The sequence below is a fragment of the Lynx canadensis genome, chromosome X (assembly GCF_007474595.2).
Source record: "Lynx canadensis isolate LIC74 chromosome X, mLynCan4.pri.v2, whole genome shotgun sequence".
In the NCBI taxonomy this organism is placed as follows: Eukaryota; Metazoa; Chordata; class Mammalia; order Carnivora; family Felidae; genus Lynx; species Lynx canadensis.
The window spans coordinates 95,197,439-95,214,968 of record NC_044321.2 but is presented as its reverse complement, the minus strand read 5'-3'; the positions used below and the strand labels follow the sequence as shown (position 1 = coordinate 95,214,968).

At 50.8% G+C, this 17,530-nt stretch overlaps 1 protein-coding gene and 1 long non-coding RNA gene across 9 annotated transcripts in view; one reads left to right on the top strand and one right to left on the bottom strand.

The window, feature by feature from the left end:
* SLC25A43 (solute carrier family 25 member 43) overlaps positions 1 to 9,906 on the bottom strand; it is a 33,379-nt gene extending 23,473 nt beyond the window's left edge. Inside the window, exons 1-2 of the mRNA XM_030305096.1 lie at positions 9,632 to 9,906; positions 1,859 to 2,100 (exon numbers count right to left, since the gene is read on the bottom strand). Of these exons, the coding sequence (XP_030160956.1) occupies positions 1,859 to 2,100; positions 9,632 to 9,906 (517 nt within the window). The remainder of the gene's footprint in view (positions 1 to 1,858; positions 2,101 to 9,631) is intronic.
* Positions 9,170 to 15,615, top strand: LOC115507029. Of its 8 annotated transcripts, none has more exons than XR_003966539.1 (6): positions 9,170 to 9,357; positions 10,461 to 10,666; positions 12,319 to 12,434; positions 13,136 to 13,465; positions 14,289 to 14,408; positions 15,156 to 15,615. It is a non-coding gene; the product is annotated as an uncharacterized LOC115507029 (long non-coding RNA). The 8 variants fall into 8 exon arrangements; XR_003966537.2 differs by lacking the exon at positions 9,170 to 9,357 and adding an exon at positions 9,739 to 9,817; XR_003966538.1 differs by lacking the exon at positions 9,170 to 9,357 and having other exon boundaries at positions 10,004 to 10,666; positions 13,136 to 13,218; positions 13,339 to 13,465.
* The last annotated feature ends 1,915 nt before the right edge of the window (positions 15,616 to 17,530 follow it).

Here is a 17,530-nt window from a genome sequence, read left to right as displayed (position 1 = left end):
GGCTGAAGTCGGACGCTTAACCGACTGCGCCACCCAGGCGCCCCTCAAATGAGATTTAAAAGAGGGGATAGCATCAGTGGGGTTGCTTGCCTTTAGGAAAATGCAATAATATTTATTTAATAAACACATTAAACATGAAGCACCAACCCCGCATTTACCTTCATTCAGAAAATATTTGTGGACTTTATGTCATATGCTGGGCCCTGTGTCAGCTGCTGGGAATACAAAGAGGAGTAAACACAAAGAGCAGGCTAATTCCTAGAGATACTCACCCTCTAGTGGAGGGGACAGGCAGCGGATATGTGCCATAATTGGGTGGGGCGGGGGGGGGTGGGCTATACAAAGTTCTTTAGGCACATGACGATCCTCGTAATTTTGCCTAGGGGGATCAGGAAGAATTTCACAGAAGAGAGAACTTTTCCACTGGGTCTTGAGGATTGAGTAGGAGTTCGCCAGACATCGGGAGAGAGGACAGGCAGTCCGGGCAGAGGGAACAGCAGGTACAGAGGGAGTGGGGTTTCCAGGAAACTGCAGGTTTTTCTGTATGGTTGGAGAGTGAGTGCAGGTGGAGGCGGGGCAGGAGAGGAGGTGGGATGGGCCGTGGGGGCCACGTGTGTAAAGGATCTGATGGTGTGCCATAAGGAATTTGGGCTTTCCCCTGTAGCTCAGAAGTCAGTGAAGGCTTTATCTGTTTATTTGAGAGGTGGTGGGGCGCAAGTGAGCGAGGGGCAGAGAGAGAGAGACAGACAGAGAAGCAGGGCTCACCTGAAGTGGGGTTCGAGCTCACCCGATGTGCTACTCGAACCCACGAACTGTGAGATGGTGACCTGAGCCGAAGTCAGGTGCTTAACGACTGAGCCACCCAGGCGCCCATCAGTGAAGGCTCTAAAGGAGGACAGCGGCATGGGGGTGGTGAAAGGGCTAATTTCAGTGTAGGCAGGAGAGACCCGGGCCTGGGACCAGGTGGGAGCGTCTTGCTCATGTCTGCAGGGAAGGGAGGATGAGCGCAGTGGGTGCAGGGAAGGAGGGGGCGACAGACTGAGAGTGGAGGGGTCGAGTCGACGGTATGCGCTGACTGAAGCCACAGCGGTGAGAGGAGCGGAGCTGAGGCGATTGTAAATTTCTTCGATTGTAAATTTCTTCCCGCTTGAGCCACAGGAAGCAGCAGGGGAACCGTTAGTCTCTGTTATTACAGAGGTGACGTTGGGGGGTCATTAGAGTATCATGATGCCTGTTTAAGCCACTGGCCTAGCTGAGGCCACCCAGGGAGGGGATGGAGGGTGGAAAGAAAGGTAAGGAAGGAGCCCCGGGGAGAGTGTCAGGTGAGCCAGAAAGATGGGGAAGACACCCAGAAGCCGGTAGGGTCCTAGAAGGCAAGTTTCCGGAAGAAGGGGTGGCCAGTCTCCTCGAGCGCTGCAACAAAGGTCAGATAATGGGTGAAAGTCGGCTGCGTCTGGCAACTGGGGGACACGGGCGACTCGTGCGTCTGTAGCCCTGGCAAAGGTTCCCAAGACCACAGAAGCTCCAGTTGTTGCCCTGGTCGTGCGTGCCCATGGGTGCAGGCTGAGACGCCTCCCCGCAGTCAGATGGGGTGCGTGGGGTTGCCTTCCTATCAGTTTGGGCTGAGCCACCTCCACTGTCTCCTCCTTCCCGCCCTGGGGTGTGACAGGCCAAAGTTGCAAGTGGGGAGTATGGCTATGGAATAGAACCAAGCTAACTGGCTCTATATGGATTGGATCCATGTGACCACGACCTCAAAAAGCTGCATTTAACTGGTTACGAGCAACGGTATACGGTACGTTCATACATATCACAGAACGCAGCCTTTTCTTGGACAAGGTGAAAAGTTCCATCTTACCTAGAACAGTAAGGGAAACCCCTCGGTAAAGGGCTAGGAACCCTTCTTGTTGATAGACGGTAGAAAAAGCATGGAAGATCCCTCGGTAAGATGGTTCCAGCAGGTTCTGCACAGTCAGCCGGGTTTTGATGAGGTCTGTAGGGTAGGTCACAACAGTGGAAACCATGCCTGCGAGACTCCCCGCCATGATAGATCTCCACTGGGAAATATGGCCCAGGTCATCCGTGAACAGCATGACAAACCTAGGAGACAAAAGGGGGAAAAGCCCAAGAGTGTCGGCTATGGATTGTGCTAGAGTGCTCTCTACAATTTCTTGCATTGTCTCCCAGCATTTGGAAAGGTTTTCCAAAGTGAAAAGTACTATACTAATGTATTAGGGTGAATGAATAGCACGTTTGCTTCTACTATATCTGTAGAATTCTAGTTAGCTGCGAGGAGCCGTCCAAACTTCTTCTTGATGTCTACCCTAAGTTCTTCTCACTTCAGTTTTTTAAAAACCATTTTATTTTTTGAAAGTTTCTTTCTTTATTTGGCAAGAGAGAGCCCGAGTTGGGACAGGGGCGGGGAGTGGGGAGGGAGGGAGAGGCACAGAGAATCCCAAGCAGGCTCTGTGCTGTCAGCACCAAGCCCCGATGAGGGGCTCGAACTCACCAACTGCGAGATCATGACCTGAGCTGAAATCAAGAGTCAGATGCTCAACTGACTGAGCCTCCCCCCAGGTGCCCCTCTTCCCACTTCATTTTAAGCATTTCTCCCCTGTTATCTGCCTGTCAACCCCGGCTTGCCAGTGGGATGCAAATGAATACGAGTATTTGGTGAATACTGGAATGTGCCCCTTTGGTTCTGTTGAAACTTAAACGAATCCCTTGAAATGATAACTTGGGGCATCCCCAGTGGTTGATTTTTTTTTTTTTAACTAAGCTCTGTGCCCAATGTGGGGCTTGAACTTCCAATGCCGAGATCAGGAGTCACACGCTCTACCGACTGAGCCAGCCAGGCGCCACCCCTGCACCCCCTGTAGTTGAGTTTTAAAAATGTATTGGTTGAACAATTATAAGAGAAGATGTGTTACCCCACTCATTGTCTGGGAAACGACAAGTAAAAACAAGGTACCATTTCTCCCCTCGCAGATTGGCAAAGATGAAATAGTCTGAGAATATGAAGTGATGGTGAGGACCTGGGGAAACAGGAATGTTCACCCACTGCTGGTAGAAATGTAAATTGGGGGGGGGGGGCGCCTGGGTGGCTCAGTCGGTTGAGCATCCCACTTCGGCTCAGGTCATGATCTCACGGTTCATGGGATCGAGCCCCACATCAGGCTCTGTGCTGACAGTGCAGAGCCTGCTTGGGATTCTCTTTGTCCCTCCTGGTGCCCCTCTCCCTCTTCTCTCTTGGAAAATAAATAAACATTTTTAAAAAAGGAATGTAAATTTGGTACGGCCCCTTTGTAGTATCTAGCACAACTGAAAGAAAGCCTTTCGCCCCAGAAATTCCATTTCTAGGCACATCCCCTGGGGAAACTCCTGCACGTGTACATGTGAGGACACATACGACACTGTTGCTGTGACAAGTCAGACAACCTACAAGTCCATTCATAGGGAGATAAATTGTAGCACGCTCACACAATGGATACTGTAGTTAAAATGACTTTGCAACTATGTATTCACGTGGATAATCCTGAAAGCATAAAGTTGAGCGCAGAAAGCAAGTCTCAGGCTGACTTCCAGTGTATGACAATTAAGAAACTATTTACACTGAAAAACACACCCATGAAAATCATACCTTGTATCATTCATTGAGAGGCGTAGATACATCTAAAAATGTGTAAAATAGACCTCCGGGAAGGTGGAGGGGGGGAAGGGGCTGGGAATGAGAATGAACAGGACTCCAGCTTTCTCAGTAATATTGTATTTTCTTGTATTAAAACAAAGAAGATACTTGAAGTATCTTTTATACTTTCATACTGTCGCTCGTACTGTTACTTCCGCGCGGCGGGCACACGGGGTTTGTGTTTCTCTACAGTTTTATAATGGAGTCCAAAATGGCTTTGGGTGGACTTTTCCAAATGCCAACCAGAAAGCCACTGTGTTACAGTCTCTCTCTCTCCCCCCCTTTATTTGCTTGTTTATTATTTAACTTTTTAAAGCTTATTTATTTATTTTGAGAGAGAGGAAGACAGCAGGAGGGAGAGAGAGAGAATCCCAAGCGCTGTCAGCACAGAGCCCGACGCGGGGCTTGAACCCACGAACCGCGAGATCACGACCCGAGCTGCAACCAAGAGGCAGAGACGCTCAACCGCCCGAGCCACCCAGGTGCCCCTTTTTGGAAGCAGTGCATCCCCTAGTCATGAGGGCCTACCTTGGCAGAAATGGTTATAAAGGGACTTTCACACAGTACCCATTCCCTGGCCAGGAAGCAAAGGAATTTTACTCCTTGCTGGTGAGGACAAAATCAAAAAGCGCTTGGAGACCAGGAAAAACAATATTCTCTGCCAGAGAATGGGGTAGGGGAGAGGGAGAGAAATATCAAGGGTTTGACTGAAGGGAAAGTGAACGGGGCTAGGCTAAAATAAAATTATTGTTATCTTTTTAACAACGAGAGCATCCTCAGTACTTTGGCTTTTAAATCTCCCGCAAAGAGGCATGTCCTGAAGTCACTGAAGAGGTTCCAGGAAGGTTTCCTTGGCGCCCAGGTAAACACTCATTGGTTAAAAGCATCTCCTTCAAACTGTAGGAAAGTCTTAACTTCATTTTGTCAACCTGCCTTAACCGCACTAATGGAAAACTTAAAAAAGAAAAGAAACACTCGTGAGTTAACCAGCTGCTTTTGTATAAATTTTTTTTTAATGTTTATTCATTTTTGAGAGACAGAGCACGAGCGGGGAAGGGGCAGAGAGAGACGGAGACGCAGAATCCGAAGCAGGCTCCAGGCTCTGAGCTGTCAGCACAGAGCCCGACGCGGGGCTCAAAGTCATGAACTGTGAGATCATGACCTGAGCCGAAGTCGGGCGCTCAACCCACGGAGCCACCCAGGCGCCCCAACCAGCTGCTTTTGAAAGTCGCAGTAACTACAGCAGGCATTCGCCAAGGGACCATTGACTTGTTTCATGGCGTGGACACTTCCTTGTTCCTCCTTTTTTTTTTTCTCCCCAGGCTAGTCAGGTTGGAGGGGACCCTGAGGAGGGGCAGGGGGGACAGAGGAAATGGAAATGCTCGACCGGAAGGGCGGCCCACGGCAAGCTGGAACGGATCTAGACAAAGGTGGGAGTTTGAAATGCCAAAAGAAACACCATTCATTCTCATCGCCTCACCGTTTTCCTTATCTCACTTGGCCACTTCCGGGGCCTGAATTCATTCATTCCCCATTTATTGAACATCTACAACGTGCCAGACACGGTGCTAGCGCCCAGCATAGGTCCTAACAGAGCTCAACAGTCCTGCCAAAGCAGTGACCCACGGGGCAACAGGAGGGGAAACAGGCCCTTGGTTCACTGAATACCTTGACGGACTAGGAATAGGAACCTTGTCTTTGATCAGTCTGGTTTACAAAGGAGGGTCTTCCTCTCAAATCTCCAAAATTAAAAGGAACCAGAGGAAGGAGTCCTTTCTTCTCAGGCTCTTACCATCTGAACAGGCAATGACCACCAATCCTTCCCCTTTAGAATTGCAGAGTCAAGGCAGGCAACCCTGATAGGCCATCGATGACATCCGCTTAAGCTCTTGTCTGATTGCCTGGGGCGGCAGTGGCCCCCTTTCTGCTCTCCTCCCCCAGCTCGCTTCCCACGCAAGCACAGAAGCTTTTCCCAGGGAGACTGGGTAAGCTGGTGAACAGCAGTGACCCTTGCCTTTCAGCCGCGATGATATTTCACACACCCTGGACATATGTAGGTAGAGCTTCAACCTAACGTAGCTTAGCAGCCAGACCCAAGCTCATGACGTGGTTATACAATAAAGAGGTGGTGTTGGTTATGAACTATTTCAGTGTTGCAGGGACCCAGGCCAATGTTTATACAGCTAGACGAGGAGTCGTGGAGTAAAGTTGGACGAGCATCTACTATTTGATGTATTTGAAAGCCATCTACTGTGTTACGTGCTATTTATTGCAAGGACCTAGCTCCTAGAAGACTATGGAGTGGACTTTTGATCAGAAATCCAAGTGAGCAGACAGATGACGGTGGGCAGAGCCCTGGACTAAGGAGCCAGAAGACCCGGGTTCAAGCTCCAACTCTGCCATTAATTCTCTCTGGGGGCAAGTCAATTAACCACTCCATTTCCTGAACATTCTGGATGCTTACGCTTTGTTCAAACCCACGATCATAGGCTATACCATTAACCTCCGCCAACTGTTTTCACAAACTCATGGCCAGGAAAGAGTAGAGATGAGTCAGTAGGATGCTGGGCCAAAGGTATCATCTTTATGTAGGAAGGATGGCACCATGATTAATCAACCACTTGGCCTTCTATGCCTAGCCACTCACTGAAACACTTCCTTTTAGTTTCCAGAAAGAAAATAATCGCGCAGGAAAAATTATTAGCAAACTTAGCCGGGGTAACTATCTCTTTCTTCCTCTCCCAGTCACCAGCCTGTCTCAGGTGCCCTCAGCTGCTACACGAACTAGTGCAACAGGTCCCTAACTGGTCCTGCCACCAGATGACAGTAATTCCCGTGGAGTTGCTTTCATCATCACACCCACCCCCCACCTCCTCAAAAATCTCCCACGCCTAACCTTGGCCGTGCGTGCGGAACCAGACTTCTTAACCTGGCACTCTGAGGTCTCATTCTAACCTGTTTTTCTGGCTGTACTTCCCATTACTGCTGCAGACCCACCTTGTGTCCCAGCCATGCTACATGCCTCCCCGCCTCTGTGCCTTTGCTCTTGACATTACCTGCAACCTCCTTCTCCCGGTCTTTGCCAGCAGATTCCTCCTCGTTCTCCCAAGGCCAAACTCAGATGGCTTTCTTCCTCTGTGAAGTCTTCACATCTTCTCCTCATCAGAAGTGTGAATTTCTTTTTCTTCTTTTTTTTTTTAAGATTTTATTTTTAAGTAATCCCTACACCCCACGTGGGGCTGGAACTCACAACTCCGAGATCAAGAGTTGCACGCTCTACCGACTGCGCCAGCCAGGCGCCCCAGAAGCGTGAATTTCTATAGCATTTCAGCCACACGCTACGGACACACTAGTCTTACTCTTCTATCACTCTGTAAGCTCTGGTGCACAGGGACCGCGCCCCGTTCATCTTTGCGTGGCCCCAGCGTTATGCACACAGAGGGTACTTAATGAAGCCTGGCTAAATTAATGTCAGATGAATGCAGACAGAAAGGCAGCATGATGTAATAGAGTAATAGATCTGGAGGCAGAAGGTCAGGTGACGGGGCTCTCTGCTCGATCACTGAGGAGTGGTGCGGCCAGTCTGAGCCCAATTCTGCATCTGTAAAATGGGCATAATGCTTCCCACCTTATGGACCTTACAGGGCAGGAGGCAGGAATTGTAGAAACCCAATGTGTGCGTGTACACGCACACACACGATGTAGAGGTGATGGATATATTGGTTAGCTTGATTGCGATCATTTCACAACGTCCATCAAAACATCAAGTCGTACACCTTAAACATATACACTTTTTATAGGTCAATATCTCAATGGTGCTGTTAAAAAAAAATCCAATGATGTCTATACATACTAGGTGGTGCCAAGGCCAAGGGCAGACTTCGCCATCTTCAGGAGCCTGCTTCAGGTTCTGTTCTCTCTCTGCCTCCCCCCACTCATGCTCTGTCGCTCAAAAATAAATAAATGCATAAAAAACTTTAAAAATAATAAAAAAAAAAATTCCTAAGTCCCCTTGTTTCTGAGTGGCCCAGCAAACACTTGTTCACCAAACATTTTACTCTTAGTCCCAGACCCCTACACCTCCTTCTCCTTAGTTCGGAGTGACATCTCTACCTCATTTTGCCAGTCTTTGCAATCTGTGTGTGTGTGTGTGTGTGTGTGTGTGTGTGTGTGTGTGTGTGTAGTCCCGAACATACATAGGAAATTAAGTTTGGCTTTCTCCCCTTAATCTGTTTCACGTCAATTTCTTAGTCCAGCTAGAAGAACCTCCCACAGAGGAAAAGGCTGACAATTCTTAAACCAGCCTTCAAAGTTCCACCCCCTTCTCCTTGGTACACATTCCAAAGTAAGATTTCCATACCACTTTGTGGAGAATGGAGGGAAGTAGGGAGGACTGGAGTCATTAAAACTCGGATAACTGGGGCGCCTGGGTGGCTCAGTCAGTTGAGTGTCTGACTTCCGTTCAGGTCATGATCTCCAGCTTCCTGAGTTCGAGTCCTGTGTCGGGCTTTGCACTGACAGTAGGGAGCCTGCTTGGGATTCTCTCCCCCCCTTGCACGCTCTCTCTCAGGATAAATAAAACTTACAAAAAAAAAAAAAAAAACCCTCAGAGAACTGTTTACAGACATCAGGCCAGATGTCGCAAGAGAGCCTTGAGAGAAATGCCCCAGGATCTCACTACCTTTCCTCCCCAGGGGAAGAGAAGGTAACTTCTCCCAAGCTTAGGTCATGCACGCTAGAGACTCAATGAGAAGAATGATTCCATCTGGCTTGTCAGCTGCCAGGTAAGCCGGGCCTCCCAGAAAAAAGGCAAAAATCCTGGCTGTTCACCTCCAAGGCTTCAACTGTGTGGTCAAGACTGTGAGCTGTTTGTCTAATTCAGAGCCAAGGCCAGTCTTCGGAGTTGGCACTGTGCGCCACGGAATGAGGAACACAGGGACCATCCCAACCCAAGTACAGAAACATCCCCTCTTCCTGAAATTCCATCAGTACCATTTCATTCTTTTAAGCTTGTTTTCACTTAAAATGCAGATATCTCTGAGCTCTGAGGAAGCTTTGAAGACTCATCTGGTATTTACATGTTTCGATAAGTGTCCTTAAGAAGCAGCTGTTGAGGGCGCCTGCGTGGCTCAGTGGGTTAAGCCTCCGACTTCAGCTCAGGTCACGATCAGTTCGGGAGTTCGAGCCCCGCCTCCAGCTCTGTGCTGACAAGCTCAGAGCCTGGAGCGTGCTTCACATTCTAGGTCTCCTCCGGCTCTCTCTATCCCTCCCCGAGTCGCCCTCTCTCTGTTTCAAAAACAAACATTAAAAAAAAAAAAAAAAAAAAAAAAAGCAGCTCTTGTTGGAGAAGGTGAAAAAAAGCCCAAAGGAGGAGGCCGGTGGGCAGAGGGTGCGGCGAGACATTAAGTTGAGGGGCCTGTTTGCTTCGGGAGGGGGGGGGGCGGGCAGAAATCTGTGGCCTTTTGCACTTTCTTCGGCGGGCTTTGCTCACAACTGCGCCACCGCGCTGACACCCCTTCCGCGGGGTCTGTCTCTCCTGAGGCAGCCCAAGGCGAACTTTGCAAGTCGGTGCACGGAACTTTCCAAGTCGGTGGACGGTGGGAATGGTTTGGAGCCACCTCTCTGCAGATGCTTTTGCCCCATTCCACGTCCTCGCCCGTCCGACACCGGTGAGCCTCTCCGGGCCGGGGCCGCGCCCCCACAAAACGGCGCCTGGCGGGGCAGGGAGCCCCAGAGTGCGCCCCGGGGGCCCGCGTCCCGGCCTAAGTGCCCCGAGGGGCTCGCACGCGATCCGGAAGGAGGCTGCACCCCCTCCCCCCGCTCCCCGAGCGCGCCGCCCCCCCGCCCCGAGCGCGGGCCCGGGCAGCAGGGCGGCGTCGGGCCGCGGCGGCCTCCCGGCTCCGGCTCCCGGGCCCGCCCCGCCCCTACCCTACCCCGGCTTACTTGCGGTAGGCGGCGAGCTGCACGGCGCTGCAGGGGAAGAGGCGCAGGCACGCCACCGCGTTCCCCTTCCACAGGGCCCGGGGCCCCTCGGCGCGCCACACCCGGAGCCCCTCGGCCCACGGCCCCCGGGCCCGGCCCCGCCGGGCGCCGACCTGGGCCAGCACGGTGGCGAGCTCGAGCGGCGCGGTGAGGCTCAGGCTGAGCGCCCCCGCCACGCCGGCGCACAGCAGCCGCTGGCCGCCCGTCAGCCGGCCGTCCCGCCGCCACGTCGCCATCGCGCCCCGGCCGCCGGGCCCGGCCCGTGGGGACCGCGTGGCGCGGGGCTGCGGCTCCCGGCTCGGCGGGCGGATCGGGCCCCGCCCGGCAACGGGGCGGGCCGCGGCCGGGACGGGAAGCCGGGTCCTCGTCCGCGCCGGCCTCGGGGCCGGGACTGGGCGGGGAGGCCGCCCCGGGCTGAGGCCTCGCCCCTGCACCGCGCGCGCTGCGGAGGGCCCGGTTCTGTTTGCCGTTGAGAGTCCCCAGGGCCCCGCCGCCCCCACTTCTTCGTTCCTAAGTCTTCAGCGCTCCCCCCACCGCCTCGTCTCTCGTGTTTACCTCTCCTCCCCCGCCCCCCCTCCCCTTTCCACATTCCACCTCGGCCGCTTCCTCCCCGGGCCGGGGCTCTCCTTCCGACCTCTGCTTTTCTGCTCCAAGAAGAAGGCGGGCCAGTTTCGCAACGCAGAAGGGGAAAAGAAACCGATTACACACAGCTGCCACCCGTCGCCCTTGTCAAACATCGGGTTCCCTCCCGCACATGATCTCATTTAATCCTCAAATCATCCTTGAACAGGTACGTCCTCGTGTACTGCCCTCCTTTGGAGAGGCTGTACGTGGTGGCGGCTAGAGTTTGGACTCTGGAACCTGCCTTAGCGTCTCGGCTCCGCAGTTTACCAGCCGCGTGACCTGGGGAAAGTCCAACCTCTCTGTGCCTCAGTTGCTCATCTGTAGTTACTTCCTCCAGGAGTTGTTGTAAAGATTAAATGAACAATGACACAGGTAAGCACCTCCGGGCAGCAAGAATTTCCTGTCCCCTTCAGGGTCCTTCTAGATAAAGAATCAAATTGACACGAGGGGCGCCTGGGTGGCTCAGTCCGTTTAGCACCGAACTCTGGATTTCAGCCCCGGTCATGATCTCACGGTTCCTGAGTTCGAGCTCCTTGCCCCCCCCCCCCCGCCCCCCAGTGCAGCTCGGGCTGACTTTGTACAGCCTGCTTGGGATTCTCTGCCCCTTCCCTGCTCGTGCTTGCTCTCTGTCTCTCTCTCTCACTCTCTGTCAGAAAGAAATAAGTATACTTAAAAGAATCAAATTGACATAAGACAGATTAATAGAAGATCAAATTTAATTTTGTACACACAGGGAACCACACACACGTGGAAATTCCAAAGACAGGCAAAACAAGGGATATATGTCATCCTGAACTCAGAAGGGGGTAGGGTCTGGGACTTGAAAGGAAAGGAATGCAGCTCACCGGGCAGTAAGAGCAGATGTTTGGTAATTAGATGTTTGTCCTGCCAGACAGATGCGTCACTCAGATAAAATTTATCTCTGGTAATAGCCCTTTATTCAGGAAAAGACCCTCAATTTAAATTCTTTTGTGTCGTTAAGGGAGGGGCAAACGTTTCTTTTGAGCTCACGGGGTCTCGATTGCCTCAGCTCCAAAGAGTTGGCCTGCCGAAGTGGTCCATCTTGGGACCGCCTGTCCATGGCCCCTGAAGGCACTGTGTGTGCTACGATTAGGTCTTACTTTGCAGAAGGGGAAACCGAGACGGGGAGGTTGACCTGCTCTAGGTCACAGCTGCTGGAGGCAGGCGGGATTCAAATCTAGGTCAGTCTTCTGCCACCTAGTAGCTACACTACACGTCCGCTATGACTGCAGGGTGTACCTCAAATAGGGACATTTTCAGTGGTTTTGTAAGCTTCAGAGGGCAAGGAATGGAGGGTAAGAGTGATTTGGCCAGAACCCAAGAAGAATTTTCTTTTTTTGTTTTTAAGAAGAATTTTCTTAAGTTAAAAAGAATTCCCAATTTCTCCCTGTCTCTCTTTTTAAAAAGCCACATTGATAATAACAGTGAAAAGGAAAGGGGCGGTCAGCAGTCTCTTAGGGTAAAACATCCCAGGTACACAGTTGCTTTTAGGCTCATTCAGTTCTTTTTTTCTTCTTTTTACTTCTTAAAAAACTTTTTTTAGTGTTTATTTTTGAGAGAGAGAGGGGAGACACAATCCGAAGCAGGCTCCGAGCTGTCAGCACAGAGCCCAACGCGGGGCTTGAATCCATGAACTGTGAGATCATGACCTGAGCTAAAGTCGCATGCTTAACTGACTGAGCTACCCAGGGACCCCTCTTTTTTATTTTTGAGAGAGAGAAAGAGCATGAGTAGGAGAGGAGCAGAGAGAGAGAGAGAGAGACACACACACACACACACACACAGAATCCGAAGCAGGCTCCAGGCCCTGAGCTGTCAGCACAGAGCCCGATGCAGGGCTCGAACCCACAAACTGTGAGGTCACACCCTGAGCCCAAATCAGATGCTTAACTGACTGAGCCTCCCAGGCGCCCTTCATACAGTTATTTTCTACGAGTTACTGACACACAGGACAATAAAGAAACCTTTCCTAAAAGGCATCTAAATATATATAATATTTTAAGTAGGCCTCACGCCCAGTGCCCAGCATGTGAACCCACTGTGGGACTTAAACGCACAATCCTGAGATCCAGACCTGAGCTGACGTGGAGTTAGTCGCCTAACTGACTGAGCCACCCAGGTGCCTCTGGTTTTCATTTTGTTTAATGTTTTATTTACTTTTGAAAGCGAGAGAGAGCCCAAGCTGGGGAGGGGCAGAGAGAGAGGGCCGGCAGCAGGCTCCAGGCTCCGAGCTGTCAGCACAGAGCCCGACGCGGGGCTCGAACCGACGAGCCGTGAGATCACGACCCGAGCCGAAGTCGGACGCTTAACCGACTGAGCCACCCAGGCGCTCCTGTTTTTCATTTTGTTTTTTTTTTTTAAATTTTTTTTTTCAACGTTTATTTATTTTTGGGACAGAGAGAGACAGAGCATGAACGGGGGAGGGGCAGAGAGAGAGGGAGACACAGAATCGGAAGCAGGCTCCAGGCTCCGAGCCATCAGCCCAGAGCCCTACGCGGGGCTCGAACTCCCGGACCGCGAGATCGTGACCCGGCTGAAGTCGGACGCTTAACCGACTGCGCCACCCAGGCGCCCCTTCATTTTGTTTTAAGGCAGCTTGCGTGAGCGTCACACGTGCACCCATCCTGACGACAGGGTACATACATGCTCTTGTCTCCAGCGCTGCTGTTCTTTTTGTCCCCAGCACGAATAAGATGCTCCAGTGAGCCAGAGGCAGGAACAAGTGTTTCACTTTTCATAGCTGGGAGCTGGGAGAAATCACCAGCCGACGATTTATTTTAACCCAGAAAGTAAAAAAGTATATGTTTCTTTTTACTGCAGGTGCGCTAAACGGTAACATGACAAGCAGGAATATGTATTGCCTGTCCTTCTGTCTTTTCGCGATAGGGTGCTAACACAATGAGGTGTGTTCTTTTTACTCTGCCACGGCCCATTCATTCGCTAGGATTGACAACCTGGTGTGCGTCGATCTTAACCATAAATCAGTTTCTGATGGTGTCTTGGATGTGCACTGTGCCTTGTAGACTCAAGCTAACGTTACTGCTTCTGTTGCACCCTCGTTGAAACGTCTGTGAAGAAGCACTAGCAGGTTAAGGATCCCCAACTTTGGAAAAGGAACGTGATGTGAAACTAGAATTCTCTGTTAAAAAGGTATGGTTACTTTTTAAAGAGGAGGCGGGACTCAGTCGGCGGAGCGTGCGACTCCTGATCTCGTGGTTGCAAGTTCGAGCCCCACGTTGGGTGTAGAGATTACTTTAAAATAAAAATCGGGGCACGTGAGGGGCTCAGTCGGTTAAGCCTCTGACTTGGGCCCAGGTCATGATCTTACGGTTCTTCGTGAGTTCGAGCCCCGCATAGGGCTCTGTGCTGACAGTTTAGAGCCTGGAGCCTCCTTGGGGTTGTTATTAGCAAAAGAAAAGAAAGGATTGCTGTAGGCCAGGACATCTGCTTTGGAGGGGTGGGCAGTGCCGGTGTTTATCATGCAGGTTACATGACCAGTGCTGAGGGAAACATTTCAGGTTGACTGTTAGAAAGTCACATTCCTGGGAGAGGTGGAAACTAAATCTCGGCTTGCTGTCCTCGGTGGGGGGCAAGTGACTCCAGTTTGGGCTTTTTTTTAAAACAATAAATTACTTTAGTTGACTTGCTGATGTTTCTCAGATTATAGTGTACCTTGCTATGATTTAAAAAAAATTTTTTTAATGTTTATTTATTTGAGAGAGAGAGAGAGAGAGAGAGAATATGAGCGGGGGACGGGCAGAGAGAAAGGGACCCACGGAATCCGAAGCAGGCTTCAGGCTCTGAGCTATCAGCACAGAGCCTGACGTGGGACGCGAACTCACCAACCACGAGATCATGACCTGAGCCGAAGTCGGACGCTCAACCGACCGAGCCACCCAGGCACCCCTATCTTGCTCTGATTATACCAAAGTTAGTTGATGCCTGCTCTCTTAATTTGTCTTCTGTTCTTTAGCCTTGTGGAATTTTGCAAATTACAGAAGTAGTACATGCCTGTCAGAAGCTGGGACAAACAGTACAGAAGTGTATTAAAGAGAGTTAGGCGCCCCCTGCACATGCTTCGAGGCGCTCAGGGGTAAGAGCTTGGCAGGCATCTGTGCACCTTTCCTTGCATTTTTTTTTTTTTCACGCTCAGATACTCCTTTATGTGGGTTTCCCCCTCCCTTTGTTCCCTCCTTCTGTTAAAAATGGAGTCACTTACGTTAAACCCCACCAAAACTTAGTACCCAGGCTAATTGCAGCTTCCCAGCTTCTCCCAGAAATGTGGTCCTTAACCAACCTGGGACTTTTCTGCTGGACCCTCCCATTCCCCTTAGGGGGGTGACCTTGCCTAAAACAATGCATTCTTTGCTAAGAATACCGGCCCACCCACCCCCACCTTTGAAACCCTCGGCTGCAGCTCAGTGGAGCTCCTTACTATCTGCTAGATGGAGTGCTGGCAATTTGATCTTTACATTTACTCCGTTGAATTTTTTTCTTTTCTTTTTTCTTTTTTTCTCGTTTTTAAGTGTTTATTTATTATCGAGAGACAGAGCACGAGCAGGGGAGGGGCAGAGAGAGAGGAGAGAGCGAGAATCCCAAGCCGGCTCCTCACCGCCAGCACAGAGCCGGACACGGGGTTCAAACTCATGAACTGGGAGATCATGACCTGAGCCACCCAGGCGCCCCATGCCAGCCTTTCTTTTAAACAAAAGCGAGATAATTCCTCTGGAGAGACATCCAAAAAGCTATTCAACAGGTTCCCTCAAGGAAGGGAAACGTGAAACTTGGGAACAGAGGTGCAAGGGAGATTGAGTTTTGACTGTGCCCTTTTGTGTTGTAGGGGCCAAGGCCGACTGCCCCCAAGATGTGCCACTTTGGTCACGCAGATCATGCCGAGCTGAAAACAATCCAGGCCCAGAAGACGCAGGGAGAAATTTTGACCTTGCCCCCAAAACTGCCTCAAAGAAATGAGATTGGGGACGTGCTCCGGGAAGGGAGCCATTGCCATACTTACCTACATTATAATGTGAAGTAGGTATGGTGGAGAGCGAGGAATTCAGCAAAGTCCGGTTGATCAAAATCTTCCCTGTGTCCCATTGTTTCTGGATGACCCAGTCAACATTTATTTACCACGTTCGCTCTTTTTCATTCTTCCTGTGAGCATTCCTTCCCTTTGTAGTCTCAGACTCCTTCCTCCTCCTTAGTTCAGGGTGACTTCGCACTGCCTGGCTGTCTTTGGAATCTTACGCGTGTGTGGATTCCCTATGTCCCTGAAATTAAATTTGATTTTCTCCTGTTAATTTGTCTCCGGTCCATTTGCTTCTTACTCCAACTAGAAGGATCCTGGAGGGCAGAGGTAATTTTTCCTTCCTCACAGTACTGTTTCCCTCCCCCGCTCTTTTTGCCAATTTAACAACAACGACAAAAAATCTCTACCAATTAAAAAAAATGCTCTCATCCGCCATCAATTTCCTCTGAAGCATTCCCGTTCGGTACAGTGTTTTCTGTGACATTGGCTTTACCCTCAGGAGGGGTCGGTTTCAAAATGTTGACCAGCTCTTGGTGAAGGTCCGAATGCAACAAAATACGACCTACCTTCCACTTACCTGTTAGTTGCGTTCCTGGGAAATTTCATGCACAGGAAACCGTGCAAAAGCCGGTTCGTCTTTGAGTTGAGCAGAGTTAAGCTCTCAACTCGGATGATTATTATTAACACGAGTGTCTGGTAGGATCTATGGAAGTCATGAAGGAGGCAGGACATTCCCCTGCATCACAGAGGCCTGGCCTTTGCCCATTGATTGCCAGTAGAGCACCGCAATCGGTGAGGCGCCCCCCCCCCCCAATTTTCAAAACGCCCCCCTAGTAGCCAGTGCCGTTCCTTTTGAGAACCACGTGCTCTCGCCGCTGCTCCCTCGGCCTGGAAAGTTCTTTCCTCAGACGTTTGAGGAGCTGGTTCCTTCGTCTTGTTCAAAGCTCAGCCGAAACGTTACCTCCCCAGAGCGCTGGCCTTTCTTCGTTTTTTTTTTTTAATTTTTTTTTTCAACGTTTATTTATTTTTGAGACAGAGAGAGACAGAGCATGAACAGGGGAGGGTCAGAGAGAGGGAGACACAGAATCTGAAACAGGCTCCAGGCTCCGAGCTGTCAGCCCAGAGCCCGATGCGGGGCTCGAACTCACGGACTGCGAGATCGTGACCTGAGCCGAAGTCGGACCTTAAACGACCAAGCCACCCAGGCGCCCCAGAGCGCTGGCCTTTCTACCCATTCCCCGGAGGCCCTGTTCACTCTACCACATTTTGCCTCCTTCCAATTCTCCCTATAGCATCTGTCCCGATCTGCTACTTTTCTTTCTCGGTTGATCGCCTGTGTTTTCACCTACCAGAGTGTAAGATTCACGAGGGCAGGGATCTTGTTGCTTGTTCACAGCTGTGTCCCCCGCCGCACCCGGAGCGCTGGTTGACGCACGTCACTCTGCCATCGTTAGTTACAGGAAGGAAAAAAAAAAAGGAAGGGAGGAAGGAAATCTCTTTTTCCGCCGTACGATTGGGCCAAGATGAACGAAACACAACGTCTTCATGAAAGTTTCTAGGTCATGTGTGATAAATAGCAGAAGATTAGCTGAATTCACAAGATCCGTGGATTCAATTTGCACTGGATGATATTCGGCCTGGTCAGAATTGGATATTTGCCATTTTACGTTTATAGCCGCATCTGGAATTCTAAAGTGAACTGATACTTGACAGGGACACTTGGCTTTAGCCCCAGTCCTCACCGTCACCCTGTCTTCCGTGGCAGGTTTTTGGCAGACGTGTCAACAATGACTTCAGGGGGCGCCTGGGTGGCTCAGTCAGTTGAGTATCCGATTTCGGCTCAGGTCGTGATCTTCCGGTTCGTGGGTTCGAGCCCCACGGCGGGCTCTGTGCTGACAGCTCGGAGCCCGGAGCCTGCTTCGGATTCTGTGTCTCCCTTTCTCTGACCCTCCCCTGCTCACATCCTCTCTCTCTCTCTCTCTCTCAAAAATAAATAAACATTAAGAAAATTAAAAAAACCTTCGCAGTGAAATATAAACACCATAAAATGTGGCTTCCATGGTTTTGGCATTTTTATCCCTTGGCATGCGGTATTTAACTTTAGGCGATGCTTGGACATCCTTCTGCTCCGCTTCAGAAGTTTCGATGATGTTTGACGCAGGAAGCCTTCGCGTGAAAACTAGGTG